General features: G+C 35.5%; 1 protein-coding gene across 3 annotated transcripts in view; it reads left to right on the plus strand.

Annotated features, from left to right (window-relative positions):
* SP4 (Sp4 transcription factor) overlaps window positions 1-22,366 on the plus strand; it is a 78,116-nt gene that overhangs the window by 51,057 nt on the left and 4,693 nt on the right. For 2 of the 3 annotated variants that reach the window (XM_044766120.2, XM_044766124.2), the window contains exon 5: window positions 1,537-1,736. In XM_044766120.2, the coding sequence (XP_044622055.1) occupies window positions 1,537-1,736 (200 nt within the window). Of the gene's footprint in view, window positions 1-1,536; window positions 1,737-5,877; window positions 19,575-22,366 lie in introns of those variants that run through there. The other variant, XM_070510006.1, reaches the window with a different exon arrangement.

Genomic DNA, 22,366 nt, shown 5'->3' on the forward strand with positions numbered 1-22,366 from the left:
GTGACTGGCTGGGTTATTTTAATGGAATCACCCCCTTCCTCACACACAAAGCATGTTACTCTTCAGTGGGTACAGACTTGGATATTCTGACATTGACCCTGGATAACAGTGCTTTTGGCAGGATCTTTTTGACTGTCTCTTTCCCTGCCACACTCAGTTGTTAAGCTCCACTAATTGCCAACTGATTGCTGTGTGTTTTTAACAATGTCCTGAAGCATATATTGCTGCACAGACTGATCCAATCAGATTCCTTTTTAGGAGTTAGATCACTAGATCTATGTTTGACATTTATTCTAACCCTTGGAGGGCTCCTCCCAGCTGCCTCTTTTCTCCTTGTCTCTGGCAACGCAGCCAGCCTACTTTTAGTTTAACCTGTTTCTCCACTGAATCTATTAGTCTCTTCCCAATTGCCTTTTGCAACAATCTTCACAGTTTTAATGGTTTTAATTTGAGTGCCCTTAGGCTCAGACTAAAACCTGAAAACCTCATTTTGTTGCAAATGAAGTCAGCTTCTTTGGGAAAAGATGTGGAGTCCTCTGTTCTATGGTGTGCTCTCCTTCTGGCCGAAATCTCTTTGTCATGGCTCTTGAACTAGGGGTTGAGGTAGTGGCACATTTCTGACTGGCATCTCTACTCTAGGAGCTCAGCACTTGCTGGCAGGCAGGCAACAGTAGCCTCAGGTTTTCTTGGCTTGCTTCTCTTGTCTTGGAACCTCTGATTTAGGAGCTACAAATGAGCTGGGTCAAGGTTGATCTGGATGTCAGTATTTTTATCATGCTCTATCCAAGGTAGAGCCCTGTGTCTCAGGAGTTGAGGATGAGTGGAAGGAGTTTCCTAGCTGTTAGCCACACTCACCTGGAACTTAACCTCTGCAACAGGTAGCTGGGGGTAAAACGAGAAATGCTGACATCCTCTGCCCTTCTTGGGGAGATAGCCTTTCAACAGCAAGGTGGGAGGAGAGCGAACCCTAATCGTGGCTGCACCAGTGGGTAGTGTTTCTATGTCAAGGGAGGTAGAAAGGAGGAGGTAGAGAGGGAGTAAGCCTTAGTTCAGATATCACAGACTTTTCACTCTCTTACTGATTTCTGTTTGATTTTCGTGAATAAATGTTTCTTTATTTGCTGTATGCTCCATAGGGCCATTTCCAGAGACTGTAAATGATATTTGTTTGTTTGTTTCTTAGAATTTTCACCAGTTTCACTGGGGTTTTGGGTGTCTTGAAAAGCTTAGAGAGATTTTTTTCCCCCAAGGGAAGAAACTACTTAGGAAATGAACATGAAGTCCATGGCAGAACATAGACTCTCTGAGATTAACATGTTTTCATAGCGCTTTTGAGTTTAGTACGTAGCCCTGGTCTTTTGTTTGTTTTTTTTTAATTGAAATTTTTCTGATTTTTAATTTATACTTATGGCATCATAATTTTAAAAACTCATTCAGAAAAGCTTACTTAATTACCTTTGTTCTCTTTTATTTTCCCATAATTATAAGCTTGGTATTTGGGAGTGTAATTAAATGTTTGGTTTTTGTTTTTGTTAGAGGCAGTAATGAACCAGGAAAAAAGAAACAGCATATCTGTCATATTGAAGGATGTGGAAAAGTTTATGGCAAAACATCTCACCTACGAGCACATCTTCGCTGGCATACTGGAGAAAGACCTTTTATATGCAACTGGATGTTTTGTGGCAAAAGATTCACAAGGAGTGATGAGCTTCAGAGACATAGAAGAACCCATACAGGTTAGTTGGGTTATTTTAAGACTTGTGCTTGAGACTTATTTTTTCAGTACGTAAGTGAAAATTTTGGTGATAGTTAGCTATCAAATTAGAAATATGCAAATTAAAGAGAATTCACTTTAAAAATTATGTGGAAGATGTTTAGGATCAAAATTCTTCTCATTTCTGAGATATATTTTATTCCATTTTATGTAAACTTTATCGGTATAATTACATGTTCTAGAATTTATTCCGTTTGTTTATCTTGTATTCTTAGCATGTTGAATTCATATATATTTTTTGTCAGTATTCAAATAGATGAAAAGAAAATTGAAGTATGATCTTATTGGTGACCTTTACTAGTTTTTGGTTTTTACAGTCCAGGAAATTGACTAAAGTTATGAAGAATAATGTAACAAATACCCACCTAACTCTCACTCAGAACTGTTAATACGTTATATTATCTGTTATTTTTTTATAAAAGTCATATAAAGTTGACATCATCTTAGTCCTCCTACCTCTCAAAGACAACAGTTACCATGAATTTAAAGTGTAACTTTTTAGTACAGTTTTAATACTGTTACATACATTGTTCATGGATATATGTGTAAAATACTGTTTTGTGTGTATTACTGAGTTTTATGTCAGTGATATGTTACAGTATCATAATTTCACTTATCATTATGTTTTGAGATCTATCCAAGTTTGTATATATGTATGTATACATGTGTGTATTTCTTTTAACTTCTATTGCGTGACTCTACCACACTGGATTAATCCATTTCCCACACTGTTGAGATTATCACTAGTTTTTTTTGCTGTCACAAACTTTGCTGTTGTGAACATACAGTGAACATGTGCGAGAAGTAGAATTGTTGGATCACAGAGAATGTGTATGTTTGATTTTGCTAGATAACTGCTAAAGAGTCTCTAAGTGGCTTTTACCATCTCTACTTCACTAGCAGTGACTGAGAGTTCTCACTTTGCTGTGTGTTCACCAGTACTCAGTAGTGGCAGGCTTTGCAAGTTAATGATAATCTAAAATCGCTTCTCATTTTTTAAATTGTATTTTTCCTGCTTATAGTAAGATTAAACATCTTTTCATACATTTTATTAGTCTTTTCTATTTCTTTTTCTGTTGATTATTTCATTTGCTCAGTTTTGTTTCTGTTTTCCTTTTTCTTACGGATTTATATATTGCAATTTACCCCTATATTGCTAGTCTTTTATCTTTGCACTTCTTTTGTCATATGCAAATTTTACATTTTTATTTAGTCAAACATAAGAATATGTAAATGCATTCTTTTGTCTTCTGCATTTTTTTTTTTTTTTTTTTTTAAGATTTTATTTTTTCCTTTTTCTCCCCAAAGCCCCCCGGTACATAGTTGTGTATTCTTCGTTGTGGGTTCTTCTAGTTGTGGCATGTGGGACGCTGCCTCAGCGTGGTCTGAAGAGCAGTGCCATGTCCGCGCCCAGGATTCGAACCAACGAAACACTGGGCCGCCTGCAGCGGAGCGCGCGAACTTAACCACTCGGCCACGGGGCCAGCCCCTGTCTTCTGCATTTTTTAATGAAATTCTCTCCTATCCCAAGATCATAAGTTTTTAATTTTAAGCACATTTTCTTCTAATGACTTTAAGGTTTTATTTTTCTAAGTTTGGTCTTTTATTAGTCTAGAATTTTTTTTTGGTGGAGTGAAATAGAGATATAATTTTATTTTTCTTCTGTGTGAACAGCCGTTTCTTGAATAGCCCATTCTTTCTCCATTGATTTGTAATGAAACTTTTCTCATATATTAATGTCCCCTTTAAGAGTGGCTCGATTTCTGAGTCCTTTGTTTTGAAGATTTATTGTATTTGTCAGTTCCTACACCAATACTATACTGTTTTAATTCCTAGAGGCTTTTATTTAAGTCTTGTTATATGCTGGGCAATTTTCTTTTCTTTTTTTCGCATGGAACACCAACCCTCTCTATTTAGAACGTGTCTCATGTATGTATATTTGAGACTCAATGTTTAATTATTGAATAAATAATTTGAATGAATTTTTGAATTAGAATTCAAACTTTAACTTGTACCAAGGTATATCTAGAACAAAGGGGAAATAGAACTAATGTTTATTGATCAGCTACTGTATATTAGATACTTCAAATATTTTATCTCATTTGATTCTAATAGCAACACTGTGAGATAGAAATTAACTCCATTTTACAGTAGAAAATAATCTCAGAGAAGAAAAAATCATTGGTAAATCTATTAAAAGTCATAAATAAAATGATAGTCTGATATGCTCATAAATTAGTAGCACAGATGACTCTTAGTATATTGACTCAATCTCTGAGTTAGCATTATGCTAAAACTGAGAATTTTAATTAAAAGGAAGTTTTTATTTTGGTTTTTTTTGTTTTTTTTAATTTTTATTTTTTTCGGATGTACATCATATTTCAAATTCTGGATACATTATATCATGTTCTGTATGGTATTGCATTGGGGCTTCTAATGCCATCTGACCATTCATATTGGCAAATATGGTGATTAAAAATTAATCCCATAACAACATTGATGTCTGTTGTAGAGACATACTTTCCTGTTTATGTGAATATAAGAGGGTGCTCTGTTTCCACCCTGGATTAGCAACGGGGACAGATTAGGGAAACCAAAAATTTCTGCTTTCTCTAATTTGGAGCCTCATGTTATGATTTCATCATTTTGTTTGAGAAATAATGAGTTTCTAAAGTCCCTCTCTATCACACATTCACACTTATACAGATACACAAATTTATCCAATGATTTATGTATACATATACTTCGAGACCAAAGATTAATGACTTACAGGCAAATTTTCTTTATTCTTGTTTTCATTGATACACACCATTATCGTCTTCTATTGGCTTGAATAATTCAGAATTGAATAGGTACTTTAAGCTTTACTTTCAGTGTTTCAAATATCTTTTCTTTTTTTAAAGATTTTATTTTTCCTCTTTCTCCCCAAAGCCCCCCGGTACATAGCTGTGTATTTTTAATTGTGGGTCCTTCTAGTTGTGGTATGTGGGATGCCACCTCAGCATGTTTCTGTCATGTCCGCGCCCAGGATCCGAACCTGCAAAAGCCCGGGCCACCAAAGTGGAGTGGGCGAACTTAACCACTTGGCCACGGGGCCGACCCTCAAATATCTTGAATACATCGTACGCTAAATTGTTTAATTAAAATAAACATGTTATTCTGAAAAATGTTAAGTTTAATATCAGTATATCAGCATATCCATGTTACTTTTAAAGATTTAATATAGTAACTTCTGAGTGTTTATTAAAGTTGAAAAGGATGTGAAACAATATCTTTTGAAATAAATAAGTATTAATTAAGCAGTTAATATGTTAAGTTGAAAGCCTTGACCATTCATGGCAACAATCATGTTTTATTTAATGCCCACCACTACACTAAGTAGAAACCCAGTCAGTACCTTACTATGAATGAATCAATGAGTTATTTTTATTCACTGCTGAAAATAGTGCATTTTCTTTTCTGTAAACTAAATTTTAAAAGATTTTTCCAAATGATACATGCATATGGTATTTAAAAATCAAATCATATAGAAGAGCTTACAATGTTAAGGAGACTCTTTGTTTCACCCACTTCTACTCCCCAGAGAAAACCATATTTAATCTTTTAACTATTTTTACATTTTTATTCTTCCTGTGATGGCTGCCATATATTTAAATAATAGGCTTATACTGTGTATTGATCTGTCAGTATTAGACGCTATCTATTGACTTCTTGCATTGAGAGTTAAGAATTTACCTCATTTTGCATCATCTGACGACATTCACTTTTTTTAACTGTATGCAGGCCAGACATTGTCTCTTGACTTAGCACTCTGATATATTACTGTGTCTGTCCTTCATTTTCTCTCTCTTCCACCTCCTAACTTCTCTTACCTAATCTACTCTCTCTCTGTTGATGTTAAAATGCTTACATTCTCTTCAGTAAGCACTGTCTTCTTTTTAAATAGCTTATTAGTTCTTAAAATTGAAAATTAGTAAATAATAATTATATTATGACTACCTAATGTACTATGTTTTTTGTTTTTTCCTAAAGTTTCTAATTGCCTTTTTTCCCCTTGTGTGAGCTAACTTTATCATCTCTCTTTGTTATTTTGACTTTTCAAGAAGAGTATCAACTCAATCCAGTGTCTCCTTGATCCTGGAGGTCTCCAGCTTTCTGATTGAACACAGCCTGATTCCTCTCTAGGGCTGCTGCACAGCTGTAGTCTTGAGACTTTTCTTCCCTGCTCTGTGGTTTGGATCTAGTGTTCTCAAGATCTCCTATCTTCAGTTTACTCCCTTGGTTACTGGAACACATTCTGAAATCCTTACTACAAAACTGCATGGGAAGTAAATTTGTCTGAAAATGTCTTTGTTTTGCTTTTCCACTTAATTGATAGTTTGACTAATACAAAATTCTAGGTTGAAAATGATCTTCACTCAAAATGTTAATGGCACTGCTGTCTTGTCTTGTTGCATCTGTTTTACTAATAGTCCTTTGTTATTCTTTTCTTGGTTTTTTGTCAGTGACCTAATTTTTCCCCTTGAACTTTTAAGAGCTTGTTTATCTGTAACATTTTATTTTGAGGTAATTTTACACTTAACAGAAGAGTTGCAAAGATAGTATAGAGTTCTCATGTACCCTTCACTCACCTTCCTCTGATACTAATCTCTTCCATAACCACAATAAGTTAGGAAAACTAAGAAATTAACATTGGTACAATACTATTAATTAAACTACAGACTTTGCCACAAATATGCTTTTTCTATTCCAAGATTCACTCCAGAATCCCATGTTGTATTTCTTTGTCATGGCTCTTTAGTCTTCTGCAGTCTGTGAAATGTCCTCATTCTTTCCTTGTCTGTTCTTACTTTGACACTTTGGAAGGTTAGATATTTTGTAGGATATCCCTCAACTTGTCTGATATTTTCTCGTGATTAGATTGAAGTCTTGTTGTTGGGAAGCATATCAGAGACATTACTGCCCTTTTCATCGCATTATATCAGGGACTACATGCTGTCAGTATTTTTTATTATTGGGCATGTTAACCTTGATGAATTGGTTAAGATAGTGTGTGCTAGGTATCTCCACTGTGAAGTTATTTTTTCTTTCCATACTGTTTATTGGAAGCAAGTCGCTAAATCACTAAGTCCACGTCACACTCAAGGGGAGGTGAATTAAGCTCCACCTCCTGGAGGGAGGAGTATCAGAGAATTTGTGGACTTAAATGAAAACAACCACAGTAATTAGTAAATATTTTGGAGGAGGTTCTTTGAGTCTACGCAAACATCCTGTTTCTTTTTAAAGAAAATACTAACTTTTCACGTTAGCATTCCTCATTGTATCTTGCCTGCAGCAGTTATTACTATGGTGTTCTAAAGGTCATTTTTTATTTCCCTTATTGCTTTACAATTTTTAGTTGTGATTCTTGTGTAAGGAAGATTTATACCTTCTTCCCCAATTATTTGTTTATTCAGTCATTTATTTATATCACTATGGACTAATGAGTATTTATTTTTTGGGTTGTTATCTAATACTGTCATTATTTATTTTCTTGCTCAAATTATTCCATCTTTGACCATTGGAAGTTGTTTTAGATTTCCTCCTCTGTCCTTTTGACGTGCCCCATCCTTTTTTTTTTTTTTTTTTAACCTGCAAGAGCTTTCTTTTAACCTTTAATGTTCTGTTAATTTCATAATTAGGTTTTCATTTATTGTGTGAACTGGTTAGACTCTTCAACTCTGGGTCCTCCTCTGCCCACCACTCACCCCTTCTCTCATTCTCTCCTTTTTATTTTCTATTCTTTTTGGACTCTTAATATATGTTGTGCTCCCTCCCCTTTTTTTTTTAATATCTTACAGCTTTTCTCTTCTTTTATTTTCTATGAGATTCCTTAATTTTATCTTCAGGTATTTCTATTGAATTGTTTTTTAATTTCCAAGAGTGTTTTTTTTGGTTTCTTTTTTTATTGCATCCTGTTTTTATTATATAAATGCAGGAACTTGCTGAAGGTCTCCAAGTTTTCCGTCTAGAATTTTTTTAATACTTATATTTCCTCCAGGATACTTTTTTTGTCTGTATCTTGCTTTTTCTGATGTTGTGGGCTTCCCTGCTTTGTCCAGTGATCCTTGGCTCTTGTTCAGGTTGATGATGATGATGATGACGATGATTGATAAGTATGTTTTAGTGAAGGGTTCTGAAAGATTTATAAACTAGTGGCTTTCATTTTAGACAACAGGGTAGGGGCACTGTGTGTTATATTAGAAGACACCTAATTGCCAAAATACAGTAATATAGTGTGGGACCACATTTCTTTAAATACAAATCCTCAAATATTTTGCCCCAGTTTTTTGATAGTAGGGTTAATATTCCACCTAGGCAGTTTAATTTACTGTTTAATGCTCCATGTCTCCCATCATTTTGAGTCCTAGGGTTCTACAGAAGAGAAATTGATCCTCTTTCCAGAATATATCGTCTTCCTTGATGATCTCTATTCTAGTTTGCAGAAATTCGATACAATCAAAACTTGTATACTAATGCATAACACAAATGAGTTTCAAAGGATTTTTTTTCCTCCTTTGTTTCCTAGCTTTGACTCTGTGGGCACTGAATAGCAGGTAGGCAGCAAATACTCTCGGAGAAACCGTGTATATCTAGATAGAGAACTGAGAAAAGGGGCCCCTATGCTCCAAGGCCAGCCCTGTTTGTAGGTTGTACTGTAGTAGTGGCAGCATAGGCATGTGAAAACCTGAGAAAATACCCGTATCTCTGGCCAGATGAACCAGGAAGTGGGACTCATTTTTTCCAGTGAATGTGTGGGGAATCACCATTATTTTTCTCTATTCCATTTCACCCTGAAGGTGATGCCAGTTATGGTATATGTGCGGGATGGTACAGGAGGCCTCAAGAATTCTGGCTTTCTGTCCAGAGGAACCAGGAGAAGGGAGACCTAGGGGTTGGAAATATGAGGGAAATTTTGGAGAGAGATGTAAAAGGTGATCTCTAATTATGTATATGGAACAAAATAAGTTCTGGGCTCACCCCTGAGCTGCACATGCACAGAACAGACCCAAAGGACCCTAGCAAAGGCCTGAAGAACGGAACTGTCTTGTAAACCACCACCCAATTCCCAGCATGTACTAGGCAGATGCAAACAACATAACAGTCTTTGAAAATGAATTAACATTGGAACTACTGCCCAAAGAAGGCAAGGTAGAACTTTTAATCTGAACCTAAATGGGTTGATTCCCTGCTAAAATGAAAAATTACTCCAGAGGATTTTTAACAGAACTCAGAGTCACCACAACATAATATCCAAAACATCAAGGATACAATCCAAAATTACTCAGCATACTATGAACCCAGTAAATCTGACTATGTCAAGATGATCCACATTTTGGAATTATCAAAGACTTTAAAGCAGCTGTTCTAACCATCATCCATGGAGTAAAGGTAAACATGCTTGAAACAAAAGGAACAGCAGAAGTTTTCTATAAACTATAAAGAACTAAACAGTAGTTTTGCAACTGAAAAAATGCAATATCTAAAGTTAAAAATTCACTAGGTGTGCTCAATAGCCAATAGAGATAAAGCAATACATAGAACAAAGAGTCAGTGAAGTTGAAGATAGATTGCTAGAAACTATAGTCTGAAGAACAGAGAAAAAAAGATTGGAGGAAAAACATGAATTGGGTCTCAGAGATCTGTGAGACAATAATAAAATCGATGTCATTAAAGTCCCAGCAACAGAGGAAGAAAAGATTGATGTAGAAAAGTACTTGAAGAAATAATGGCTGAGACTTACTATATTAGCTATAAATTATAGATTTAAGAAGCTTATTGAATCCCAAGCAGGAACTAACAGAAAACCATGCCCAGATACATCATAATCAATCTGCTGAAAATCAAAGGTAAGAAATCTTAAAATGAGCCAGAAGAAAATGACACATTATGTATACAGGAATAAAAATTTGAACGATGGATAATTTTTCTTCAGAAACTATAGAGGCCAGAAAAAGAAGAGAATTGTCAACTCAGCATTTTATATCCAGTGAAAATATTCTCAATAACAAAAACAAAATAAAGAGATTTTCGGATGAAGGAAAATTAAGAGAATTTGTTGCCATCCTATCTGCTCCAAAAGAAATGTTAAAAGAAGTTCTTCAGGCTGAAAGGAAATGATACCCAAGGGAAATTTGGAATTTAATAGTGAAGGGAGAAGCAGTAAACACCTGGGTAAATATAGCAAACTATTATTCCTCTCCTTAAATTTTTAAAAATATGTTCGACTGTTTTTTAAAGTAAAAATTTTAACACTGGTGGATTTTCATTGTATGTGAATGTAAAGCATATAGTGAATATAATAAAGTTGGGGAGAGTAAAGAAACCTATATGGTTGAAAAGCTTCCTTTTTTTACTATGAAAATAGATTGGTATGTATATTGTGAAGAGTTAGGTATATATTATAATCTGTGTATCAACTTCAGGTATCTCAGAGATATTGCGCGTTCTTCTCTAGACCACCACAATGAAGCAAATATCGCAAAAAAGTGAATCACATGAATTTTTGGTTTCCCAATGCATGTAGAAGTTATGTTTATGCCATACTGTATTCTATTAAATGTGCAACAGCATTATGTCTAAAAAAAAAAAAGCGTATACCCTAATTAAAAAATACTGTGTTGCTAAAAAGTACTAACCATTATCTGAGCCTTTAGGGAGTCGTAATCTGTTTGCTGGTAGAGGGTCTTGTAAAAAATGTAGTTATGTGTGAAGTGCAATAAAACAAGGTATCCTTGCATTAAAAATAAAGAGATTCGGGGGGGGGGGAAGAGGAATAAGTTAAAATAGAATATTAAACAGTAATAATCCAAAAGAAGGAAGGAAAGGGGAAACAGAAAAATGAAAAACAGAACAGAAATAGAAAACAGACAACAAAATGATAAACTTGAACCTAATCAGGGCTTGCCCTGTGGCTGAGTGGTTGAGTTCATGCGCTCCACTTCAGTAGCCCACAGTTTTGCTGGTTTGGATCCTGGGCAGACATGGCACTGCTTGTCAGGCCACATTGAGGCAGCATCCCATGTACCACAATTAGAAGGACCCACTACTAAAATATACAACTATACACTGGGGAGATGGGGGGGAAAAGCAGGGGGGAAAAATAAAAGATTGGCAACAGTTGTTAGCTCTGGTGCCAATCTTTAAAAAAAAAAAATCTAATCAATAACTGTGTATAATGCAAATGGTCTAAACGTAATGATTAGAAGAGAGAGGTTGTCTGATTGCATTTTAAAAGACCCATTTATATACTGTCTACAAAAAACCCACTTCAGATATAATCATATGGATAAGTTAAAAGAAAAAGGATAAAATATATATATACCATGCAAAGATTAATCAAAAGAAAGCTAAAGTTGCTGTATTAATAATAGGCAAAATATACTTCATAAAACGGTGAAAATTACTAGATATAGTGGAACATTCCATGATGATGAATGGGTCACTGTACATGAAGACATCACAATTCTAATTGTAATATGCATTTAACAACAGAGCTCTAAAATATATGAAGCAAAAAATAATAAAACTGAAAGGAGAAATAGACCAACCCACGATTCCTCTTGTAGAGTTATTACTCCTTTCTTAGTAATTGATAGTACAAGCAGACAGAAGACAAGAAAGGGTATAGAACGTGGTCATTCAACTTACCCTAATTGACATTTATTACTCTAGCCAGTTGGAGCAGAATACATATTTTAATCAATACAACATGGAACATTCACAAAGATAGACCGTACTCTGGGTCATGAGACTTACCTTAACAAATTAAAAGAATAGAAATACAAAGTATGTTCTCAGATCATAATGGAATTAAACTAGAAGTAACAAAAATATCTGGGAAATCTCTAAATATTTGGAAATTAAACACATTTCTGAGTAACCTGTGGGTCATGATGATATCTCTAGGGAAACTAGAAAATATTTTGACTGAATGAAAATACAACATATTAAGATTTGTGGGATGCAGGTAAAGCAGTGCTTAGAGGAAATCTACAGCATTAAATGCTTTTATTAGTAACAAAGAAAGGTCTTAAGTCACTCTAAGCTTCTATCTTAAGAAAATAGAAAACAAAGAGCAAATGAAACCCCAAACAGGAAGTTAGGAAATAATAAATGTAAGAGAAAATCAGTCAAACCAACATATAGCTTTCTTTGAAAAGATAAAATTGATGAGTCTCTAGTCTGATGGGTCAAGAAAATTTACCAGTATCAGAATTGGAAGGGGGTATCACTAGAGCCACTACAGACAATATGACGACAAAGGAATGCTGTGAATAACTCTGTACTCTTGAGTTAGAGAACTTAGGTGAAATGGACCAACTTTCTTAAAAGACACAAATTACCAGTAATTGCTCAAGAAGAGATAGATAACTTGAATAGTCCTATATCTATTAAAGAAACTGAATTTTTAGCTAAAAACTTTTGACAAGGAAAACCCAAGTCTCACATGGTTTCATTGGCAAATTCTACCATTTAAGAAAGAAATAATACCTATTCTGCACAGTATCTTTCAGAAAATAAATGAGGGAACGCTTCTATTTTACGAGGCCTGTATTACCATAATACCAAAGTCAGGTAAAGTCATTACTAGGGAAAAAGAAAAAAAATCAGTATCCTCATAAATATAGATGTCAAAATCCTCAACAAAATATTGTCAAACCATGTCCAGTAAAATATATATAAAGAGAATAATGTATCATGACTAACTTTTTATTCCAAGTGTTTATTCCAAGAATGAAAGGCTGATTGAATATTGCAAAATCAATCAGTTGATGTAATTTACCATATTAACAACAAAAGAATGAAAAAATCACGTGATTACTTAAATAATTACACAAAAAGTATTTGGGAAAATTTGCATTCAGTTTGATAAAAATTCTCAGCAGACTAAGTATTGAACGTTACACCCTGAACCAGATAAAGGCCATTTACAAAAAAATTTGTAGTTAACATTGTACTTACTGATGAAGGACTTAGTGCTTCTCCCTAGGATCAGAAACAAGGCAAAGTTGTCTGATGTTATCATTCTTATTCACCATAGTATTGGAATTCATACTCAGTGCATTAAACCAGGAAAACATCATAAAAGACACAGATTCGAATGGAAGAAGTAAGTATCTTATCTTTATTTGCAGACAGTCTGGTTGTCTGTTTAGGAAAACTGTGGCCTCTACCCCAAAAAGGTGTTAGGACTAATAAATGAGTTTGGCAAGATTGCAGGATACAAGGTGAATATACACAATGAATTGTATTTCTGTGTACTAGCAATGAACAACTGGATGTAAGTAGTGTAATAAACAGTGTCATTTATAATAGGATGAAAAGAGTGAAACACTTGCTATAAATCTAACAAAGTGTATGCAAGATATGTATACTGAAAATTAAAAACATTGGTGAGAGAAATTGAAGATGACCTACAAATGGAGAGATATACCAGATTAGTAGATTCGATGGGCCGATATTGTTTTGATATCAGTTCTCCCAAATATATATACAGATTCAATGCAGTCCTTCTGAAAATTGCAGCACCATTTTGTAGATATTAGCAAACTGATTATAAAATTTTTATAAAAGTCAAAGCAATTAGAATATCCAAAACAATTTTGAAAGATGACAGAGTTGGCTGATTGACACTACATAATTTCAAGTTTTCCTGTAAAGCTGCAGTAATCAACACTGAGATTTTGGTGAAAAGAAGGACACGTAAATAAGACAGACAGACTAGAGAGTCCAGAAATTGACCCATACACATGTGGTGCAAAAACAGTTCAGTGGAGAAAGGGTAGTCTTTTCAGTAAATGGTGTGGAAGAATTGGACAGACACGTGCAAAAAAAGATCTTCAGTCTACGTACCTCATATCTTTTACAAAAACTAACTCAAAATCACTCACACGTAAATCTAAAACCTTAAGACTATGGAAGTTTTTTAATAAGATATAGGACCAAATCTTTGTGACCTTGGATAAGGCTAAAGTTTTTAATAAAACACGAAAAATACAATCCATAAAAGAAGAATTGACAAATTTGACTTCATAAAAACTAAAAACCCGCTCTATGAAAGGTCCTGTTAAGAAAATGAAAACACAAGACTCAGACTGGGAGAAAATATTTGAAAACCGCATATCTGACAGTGTACCTTTATCTAGAATATATTGTATAAAAAACTCTCAAAACTCAACAATATGTGAACAAACAGCCCAGTTTTTAAACATTGTCAAAGGATTTGGACACTCCGCTAAGGAAGATAGACGTGGTGAATAAGCACATGAAAAGATGTTCAGCATCATCTGTTATTTGGGAAATGCAAATTAAAACCACAACAAAATGCCAGTATACGCTTATTAGAATATCAGATCTGACAATGAGAAGTAGTGGTAAGAATGCACAGCAGCTGGAACTCTGATACATTGTTGGTGGGAATGCAAAATGACACAGCACCTTTGGAAAACATTTTCGAATTTTCTTTTAAAGTTAAACATAATCTTACCATATGACCTAGTAATCCACTCCTTAGTATTCACTCTGGAGAAATAAAAGCTATGTTCACACAGAAAACTATGAATATATATAGCAGATTTATTTATATCACCCCAAGTAGGAAACAACCCAAATGTCCTTCAACTGGTGAATGGATAAAATACTGTGGTATATCCAAATATTGGAGTACTACTCCCCAACATAAAAGAATGGATTATTAATACACTCAACCACATAGATGAAATTCAGATGTATTGTGCTAAGTGAAAGGTGCCAGCATCAAAAAGCTACCTATTGTATGATTCCGTTTGTATGACATTAGGGGAAAATCAAAACTATAGAGGCAGAGAGAACAGTTCACTGTTTTCCGATGTGTAAGGAAGGAGGGAGAGTTTGACTATAAAGAGGGATCATGAAGAAATTTTTGTAAGTGATAGCAGCTCTTCTACAGCCATGTGTCAGTTAATGGCAGGGAAAGGTTCTGAGAATTGTGTCAGATGATTTTGTCATTGTGCCGACATCATAGAGTACTTAGACAAACGTAGACGGGATAGCCTACTACTATAGCTATGCTTTTATATGACTGCCAGTGTAGTAGGTTTGTTTACACCAGCATCACCCACAAACATGTGAGTAATGGGCTGTGCTATGACTTGCAATGGCTACAGTGTCACAGTATGAATTTTTCAGCTGTTATAATCTTAGGGGACTAGTGTCATATACGTAGTCCGTTGTTGACCGAAACATCATTATGCAATGCACAGTCATAAGTTAATTACAAGATTAGTACCATATAGCCTTGGTGTGTAGTAGGCTAGGCCATCTAGGTTTCTGTTAGTGTACTCTATTATGTTTGCACAATGACAAAATCGCCTAACAGCACATTTCTCAGAACATATTCCCGTTGTTAAGTGATGCATGACTGTATTTTTATTTTGGTGATGGCTCCATGACTTGATGCGTTTGTCAAAACTCATAGAACTATGTACTAAAAAGAATCAGTTTTACTGTATATAAATTAAATCATAAGTTTTTAAAAGTGTGAGACAAGCTCTTATCTTTGAGAAATTGCAATATAGAAAGGGAGCAAGATTTTGTAATTTTTGTTTTAAGAATCCAAAAGAATTTTCTCTTCAGCCTCACGCATGTGCCTCGGTATCATGCAACACTTCTCTTAACTCTACCAAGGATAATGGGACTTAGAGCCAGGGAACTCCTAGAAATGATTTTGTGCAACCACATAATTTTATAAATTAAGACTAAACTGAAGTCTTAAGAGGCTGACTGACTTCTTTACCAAGGCCCCAAACTTAGTTCCTTCTGCCAAGTTGAGTGATTAGTGATGAGTTAAGAATGAGCCATGGGAGCAGTAAACGAATTCAGACGTGCAATAACAGTAACAGCTAACATTAGACAGCATATAATTGGATCATGTTTTTTATCTATTTTGTTAATCTCTGCCTTTTAATTGGAGAGTTTAATGCATTCATATTTAATGCAATTACTGATAAGGACTTCTGCCATTTTGGCATTTGTTTTCTATGTATCTTCTATCTTTTTTGTTCCTGTATTCCTCCATTATTGACATCTTATGTTAAATACTCATTGTGTGTTATTTGAATATTTTAATTCCCTTGTCATTTTCCCCTCTCTCTATAGAGAGATGTAGATAGGTAGGTAGATAGATAGATATAGATAGATAATTTTCGTTATTTTCTTAGTGATTGCACAAATTAAAAATGCATTTATGCTATCTTTTATATTTACCTATGTAGTCACCTTACCTGGTGGTCTTTATTTCTTCATATGGATTCAAGTTATGGCCTAGTGTCTTTTCATTTCAGCCTGAGGGATTCCCTTTAGTATTTCTTACAGGTGCAAATCTGCTAGAGACAGATTCTTTCAGGTACTATTAATCTAGGAATAACTTAATTTCTCCTTATTTTTGAAAGATAGTTGTGCTGTATATAGAATTCTTGGTGGACTGTTTCTTTCTTTCATCTTTGAATATATCATCCCACTGCTTTCTGGCGTCTGTGATCTCTGATGAAAAATCAGCTGTTATTTTTATTGACTATTCCTTGTAGGTGATGAGTCACTTCTCTCTTACCTCTTTTCAGGTTCTCTCTTTGTTTTTGACTTTAAACAATTTGATTATTATGTGTCTCAGTGTGAATCTTTTTGAGTTTAACCTACTTAGAGTTTATTGAGCTTCTTAGATGTGTAGATGAATGTTTTTCATCAAATTTGGGGTTTTCAGCCATCATTTCTTCAAATACTCTTTCTTCAAATACCTGAGACCAACGTCTCTCTGTCTTTGCTGAGAGGCTTTGTGTGCATGTTCAGGCACCCTTTAACAGTCAGCCAGACAGTTGAAACTCTGCCTTAGCTTTCACTTCCTGCTTATGCAGTGCCTCAAAGGTTAGGCACAGGTGAGAATTTGGGCCTTTTCAGACCTTTTCTGAGTAGGCTCATAGCCCTAAGCATGTATGTGGCCTTCTAGATTCCAAGGAGTATGTCAGAGCTTTTCAAAGCCCCTGTGGATTTCTTATTTCCCAGCTTTTCTTTTTAAGCTTTGTGTTTAGTCTATTTATTGTTTGTTCCAAGTGTTGTCCGTTAACTCGGGCATCCATGAAGTTAAAACACTTGCCTATAATTGTTTTAGATAAACACATGCCCTTCTCCACCCCCAGAGAATGCTTTTCACATTGGGCTATCTCCAAGTCAGGTTAAATACAACAATCTTTTAAGTGGGTCTTCCAAAGAACCACTAACAGATCAAATAATGATAATTCTTTGGGATTGAGGTTTTAAAAGGGTTCTAGCTCTATTCTGCTCCCTGTGGTGGCTGCCAGGCTGCTGGCGAGTGAAAAATGGAACCAGGCAGACTAAAACATCAGAAAGCTTGCTGTTCATACCAAGATTCGGCCGTTTTTCTTTATTAAGCATTCCCTGAGTCACTGCAAGCCTTGATTTCGAGAGTCTAAAAGGGTTGATTTTGATAGTTTTTTTCTAGGTTTTCTGATTCCTTTCATAGAGGAGTCAATTTTTGGAGTGAATCTTTGGTGGCATTACTTCTTTCATGGTTTGGGGGGTGTTCCCCCCTGTATTTCTGAAGAATTATAAGGATTAGAGAGAGAGTTGATGAGTTTTTGTGACCTTGAATGCTGCTGTTTGTGGCACATCTTGGGGATGTCGAATTCACAGTTGAGTTTAGGAATCTGGATCATGATGTAGTCATCCATTTATAGATGATAGTTAAAACTATTAGAGTAGATAAGATTGCCTTTAAAAAAGCATTTATAATGAAATGACCAAAGGGCTTCTATATTTGAGTAGATAATTGCTGAAGGAGGAAATAAAAAATTACTCATTATGCAAATTGATGTCTCTGTAAATTCATAGTCTCAAATCTCAGCTAGTCTCTCAGAACAGCCTGTCAAATCCTATTCTTTTTTGTCAGCTTCCTCAGTACCTTAATAATTATATAAACCTTCTTAAGTCTTCTTATTTCCCTTGTCATTTCCACTCAACCTCCTCTCACTCCCAGTCTTCTACTTCAGGAAAATTTAAGCCATATGACTTCTCCCAAATTGTCTTCTCTCCTCCTTTTAATTTACTTTTATTCACAGGTAATGATAGAGGAGAATTGAGGGTACTTATGAAAGATTTGTTTAAATATTCTAGGGTGGGTAGGTAGGAAGGAGTGTCCAGGACGGACTGATAGGTTGAGGGCATTGCAGGGGAGGGTTGGAAGAATCCAAGGACTACTAATCATTCAATATGAATAACTAGATTTCTTAGAACAAATCAAAAAGTGATTTCTGTAATGTGAGTTATATATAAAAGTCTGGTTAGTTTTACTAAGGAATTGTATATCTGCTGTTCATGGACATTTGATGAAAGTTATTTCTTGAGCAGACAGTGTGTTTGTTACTTAGCTATATAACAAATGCCAGATGTTTAATTAATTTTTTTATGAGGGAGATTAGCCCTGAGCTAACATCCGCCACCAGTCCTCCTCTCTTTGCTGAGGAAAATTGGCCTTGAGCTAACATCTGTGCCCATCTTCCTCTACTTCATATGTGGGATGCTGCCACAGCATGGCTTGATGAGCAGTGTGTAGGTCTGTGCCTGGGATCTGAACTGGTGAACCCCAGGCTGATGAAGTGGAGCACATGAACTTAACTGCTGCACCTCCAGGACAACCCCACAAATGCCAGACATTTTAAAATGTCCCTGTAGTGGGTTGAATTGTGTCTCCCAGAAAGCACGTTCAGTCCTAATCCCCGGTATCTGTGAATGTGACCTTATTCTGAAATAGGTTCTTTGTAGATTAAATGAATTAAGATGAGATCATACTATACCTAGTGGGCCCTAAATCCAATGACTGGTGTCCATATAAGAAGAGGAGAAGACAGAGACACAGGGAAAAAGGCCATGTGAAGACAGAGGCAGAGATTGAAGAGATACAACACAAGCCAGTGAATGCCAAAGATTGCCATAAGTCACCAGAACCTAGGATGAGGCAAGGAAGAGTCCTCTAGAGCCTTTGTTGGGAGCGTTGCCCTACTGACAGCTAGACTTTGGGCGTCTAGCCTCCAGAATTGCAAGAGACTAAATATTTCTTGTTTTAAGCCAGCTAGCTTATGATATTTTCTTAGAGAAATCTAGGAAACTAATACAGATCCTTAGTTTGCTCCTGAAATTAATTTTAATCTCTACATGTGGAGGTATTTTATCAAATGACAAGCTTAGAAATAACATTAGTAATTTATAAAGTATATTTTGTACATTATATTGGCTTATTTGATGGCAACATTTTGAAAACTAGATTCTAGACAGAACTATGACATCTAAATAGTTGCCTCTTGATGGCTACTTCAAATAAATAAAGATCTGATTTATTCCATTCATCTGTTCAAATCTGTGATTCCATTTGAAAATCTCAGCATTTTTTTTGAGAGAAATTACTGTTAATATCATGTTAGGAAGTAATCTAATGTAGTTTCTTCATATGAATCTTCTATTTAAATCCTTTTAAAAACTACCATATTTTAATAATCATGTAGTACAGCATGGCATTCTCTTAATAATCTAGGCAAAAGAAGCGTTTGTTTTTTCTATATTCAGTTACTTAAACTAAAATTGTTTGGGTTATGTTCCTTTTATTTTTTGTTTTTATAATTTTTTAAGATTGTCACCTGAGCTAACATCTGTTGCCAAGCTTCTTTTTTGTTTTTCTTCTCCCCAAAGCCCATAATATACAAAGAACTCACACTGCTTAACAACAAAAAAACAAACAACCCGATCAAAAAATGGGCAGAGGACATGAACAGACATTCTCAAAAGAAGATATGAATATGGCCAATAGACACATGAAAAGATGTTCATCATCACTAATCATCAGGGAAATGCAAATCAAAACTACACTAAGATATCACCTTACCCCCGTTAGATTGGCAAAAACATCCAAAACCAAGAACGACAAATGTTGGAGAGGTTGTGGAGAAAGAGGAACCCTCATACACTGTTGGTGGGAATGCAAACTGGTACAGCCACTATGGAAAACAGTATGGAGATTTCTCAAAAAGTTAAAAATAGAAATACCCTATGACCCAGCCATCCCATTACTGGGTATCTATCCTAAGAACCTGATATCAGATATCTCAAGGGTCCGTTGCACCCCTATGTTCATCGCAGCATTATTTACAATAGCCAAGACGTGGAACCAGCCTACATGCCCAGAAACTGATGATTGGATAAAGAAGATGTGGTATATATACACAATGGAATACTACTCAGCCATAAAAAAAGACGAAATTGGCCCATTCACAACAATGTGGATGGACCTCGAGGGCATTATGTTAAGCGAAATAAGTCAGTCAGAGAAAGACGAACTCTATATGACTCCACTCATAGGTGGAAATTAGTATATTGAGAAGGAGATCTGATCGGTGGTTACCAGGGAAAAGGGGGGGTGGGGGGAGGGCACGGAGGGGGAAGTGGTGTACCCACAACATGACTAACAAAAATGTACAACTGAAATTTCACAAGCTTGTAATCCATCATAACATTAATAAAAAAAAAAAAAAAAAAACTACCATATTTTAATAATCATGTAGTACAGCATGGCATTCTCTTAATAATCTAGGCAAAAGAAGCGTTTGTTTTTTCTATATTCAGTTACTTAAACTAAAATTGTTTGGGTTATGTTCCTTTTATTTTTTGTTTTTATAATTTTTTAAGATTGTCACCTGAGCTAACATCTGTTGCCAAGCTTCTTTTTTGTTTTTCTTCTCCCCAAAGCCCCCCAGTGTGTAGTTCTGTACTCTAGTTGTAGGTCCTTCTGGTTGTGCTGTGTGGGACGCGGCCTCAGCATATCTTGATGAGTGGTGCCATGTCTGTGCCCTGGATTCGAACCGGCGAAACCCCGGGCCACCAAAGTGGAGCCATGAACTTAACCACTCAGGCACAGGGCCGGCCCCTGGGTTATGTCCTTGAGATTTTCTTAAAGAACTAAAATTTGGAATTTGTCCTTGACATGCTTTGGATTCTCTTAATGAAGATACTTCACAGATCTTGGACCATATAATAGATCAGCTATAATTTATTTTATCAGGCTTTAATTTTTTTCAAGGTGTATGTTGTATAACTATTAGTTTTCTGTTGTTGCCATAACAAACTACCACAAATTTAGCCACTTAAAATGACACAATTTATTGTATCACAGTTTCTTTAAGTCAGAAGTTCAAACAGGCTCGGCCTAAGTCCTCTGCTTAGCATCTCACAAAGTCAGAATCAGGGTGTCAGCTGGGCTGTGTTCCTTACGGAAGGTTTTGGGGAAGAATCTGCTTCTGGACTCATTCACATTGTCAGCCAAATTCAGATTTTGCTGTTGTAGGGCTTAGGTCCCTGTTTTCTTGCTGGCTGTCGGCTGGGGGCTGGTGTTTGCTCCTGGAGGCTCCCCACATTCCTTCTCATACTTTTCACGTGGCCCCCTCCAGCAACAGCAGCTCAAGTCCCTCTGATACTTCTTATCTCGGTGATTTCTCCTGCTGCATCTTTCTGACTCCAGCTGAAGAAAGCTGTCTGCTTTTAAGAGCTCATGTGATTAGATTGGGCCCACCCAGGTAATTCAAAATAAACTCCCTATATTAGACTCTATACCCTTGGTTCTATCTCTTTTGCCATGTAATAAAAGATACAAATTCCAGAAATTAGGGCATGAACTTCTTTGGGGGGCCATTCTGCCTACCGTAACTAATATCAACAGTTTTGATAATTAGTTTCGTTAATTATAAAAAATATTAGTCTACTAAGAATAATTATAAAAATAAGTAAAATAATTATAAATATAATAAAGATATTGTATATATAGTTAGTACAAGAATTCTGTACCTCCTTGAGATAAAGATAATGATAATGTTTGCCAAGAGTTGGGAATTTAGAAATTGGCACCACAGAAAACACATTTCTGTGTGGAAAAAGATAATAAACTGAAACGTCATTCCCTTACTTACTTGTACAACATAATTTACTAATTTTGAGATTCTAGCCAACTTTTATTACTTGAAATTAATTGAACACCCCCACCACTTAGGAGTAGACAGACAAGAAAGTCCACACACCAACCATGTCACCATCATTTCCCATTTATCTTACAGTTTGCCACTGAGTAGCTGGGGACTTGAATTTCTTTTTTCATTGGTTCCACATGGTTGCAAATGACTGTCTCAAGATAATGGAAGCTTCTTAAAGTCAGAGACTCTCACTTGCTCACTTTCGTATCACCAGTGCCTGGCAAATTGCAGATGGTCCACAAATATTTGTTAAACATCCTCTGTGTACAGGTTGACCACCCAGTTAATTTGTTGTTTGCTCAGTGATCTCAGGCCATCACTACCTAATTTGCTTCTGATTATTCTCAGCCATTGTTGCTATAAAAGAAAAGAGGTGTCTGATTGAACTCTGGTGACATAACATAAACCCAAACTAGAAATCGGGTGCCTTGAATCCTGCTCTGATATTAAGTTGTATGATTCCCAGGCAAATTAATTTCTGAGCCTCAGC

The sequence above is a fragment of the Equus asinus genome, chromosome 1 (assembly GCF_041296235.1).
Source record: "Equus asinus isolate D_3611 breed Donkey chromosome 1, EquAss-T2T_v2, whole genome shotgun sequence".
NCBI classification, from domain to species: domain Eukaryota; kingdom Metazoa; phylum Chordata; class Mammalia; order Perissodactyla; family Equidae; genus Equus; species Equus asinus.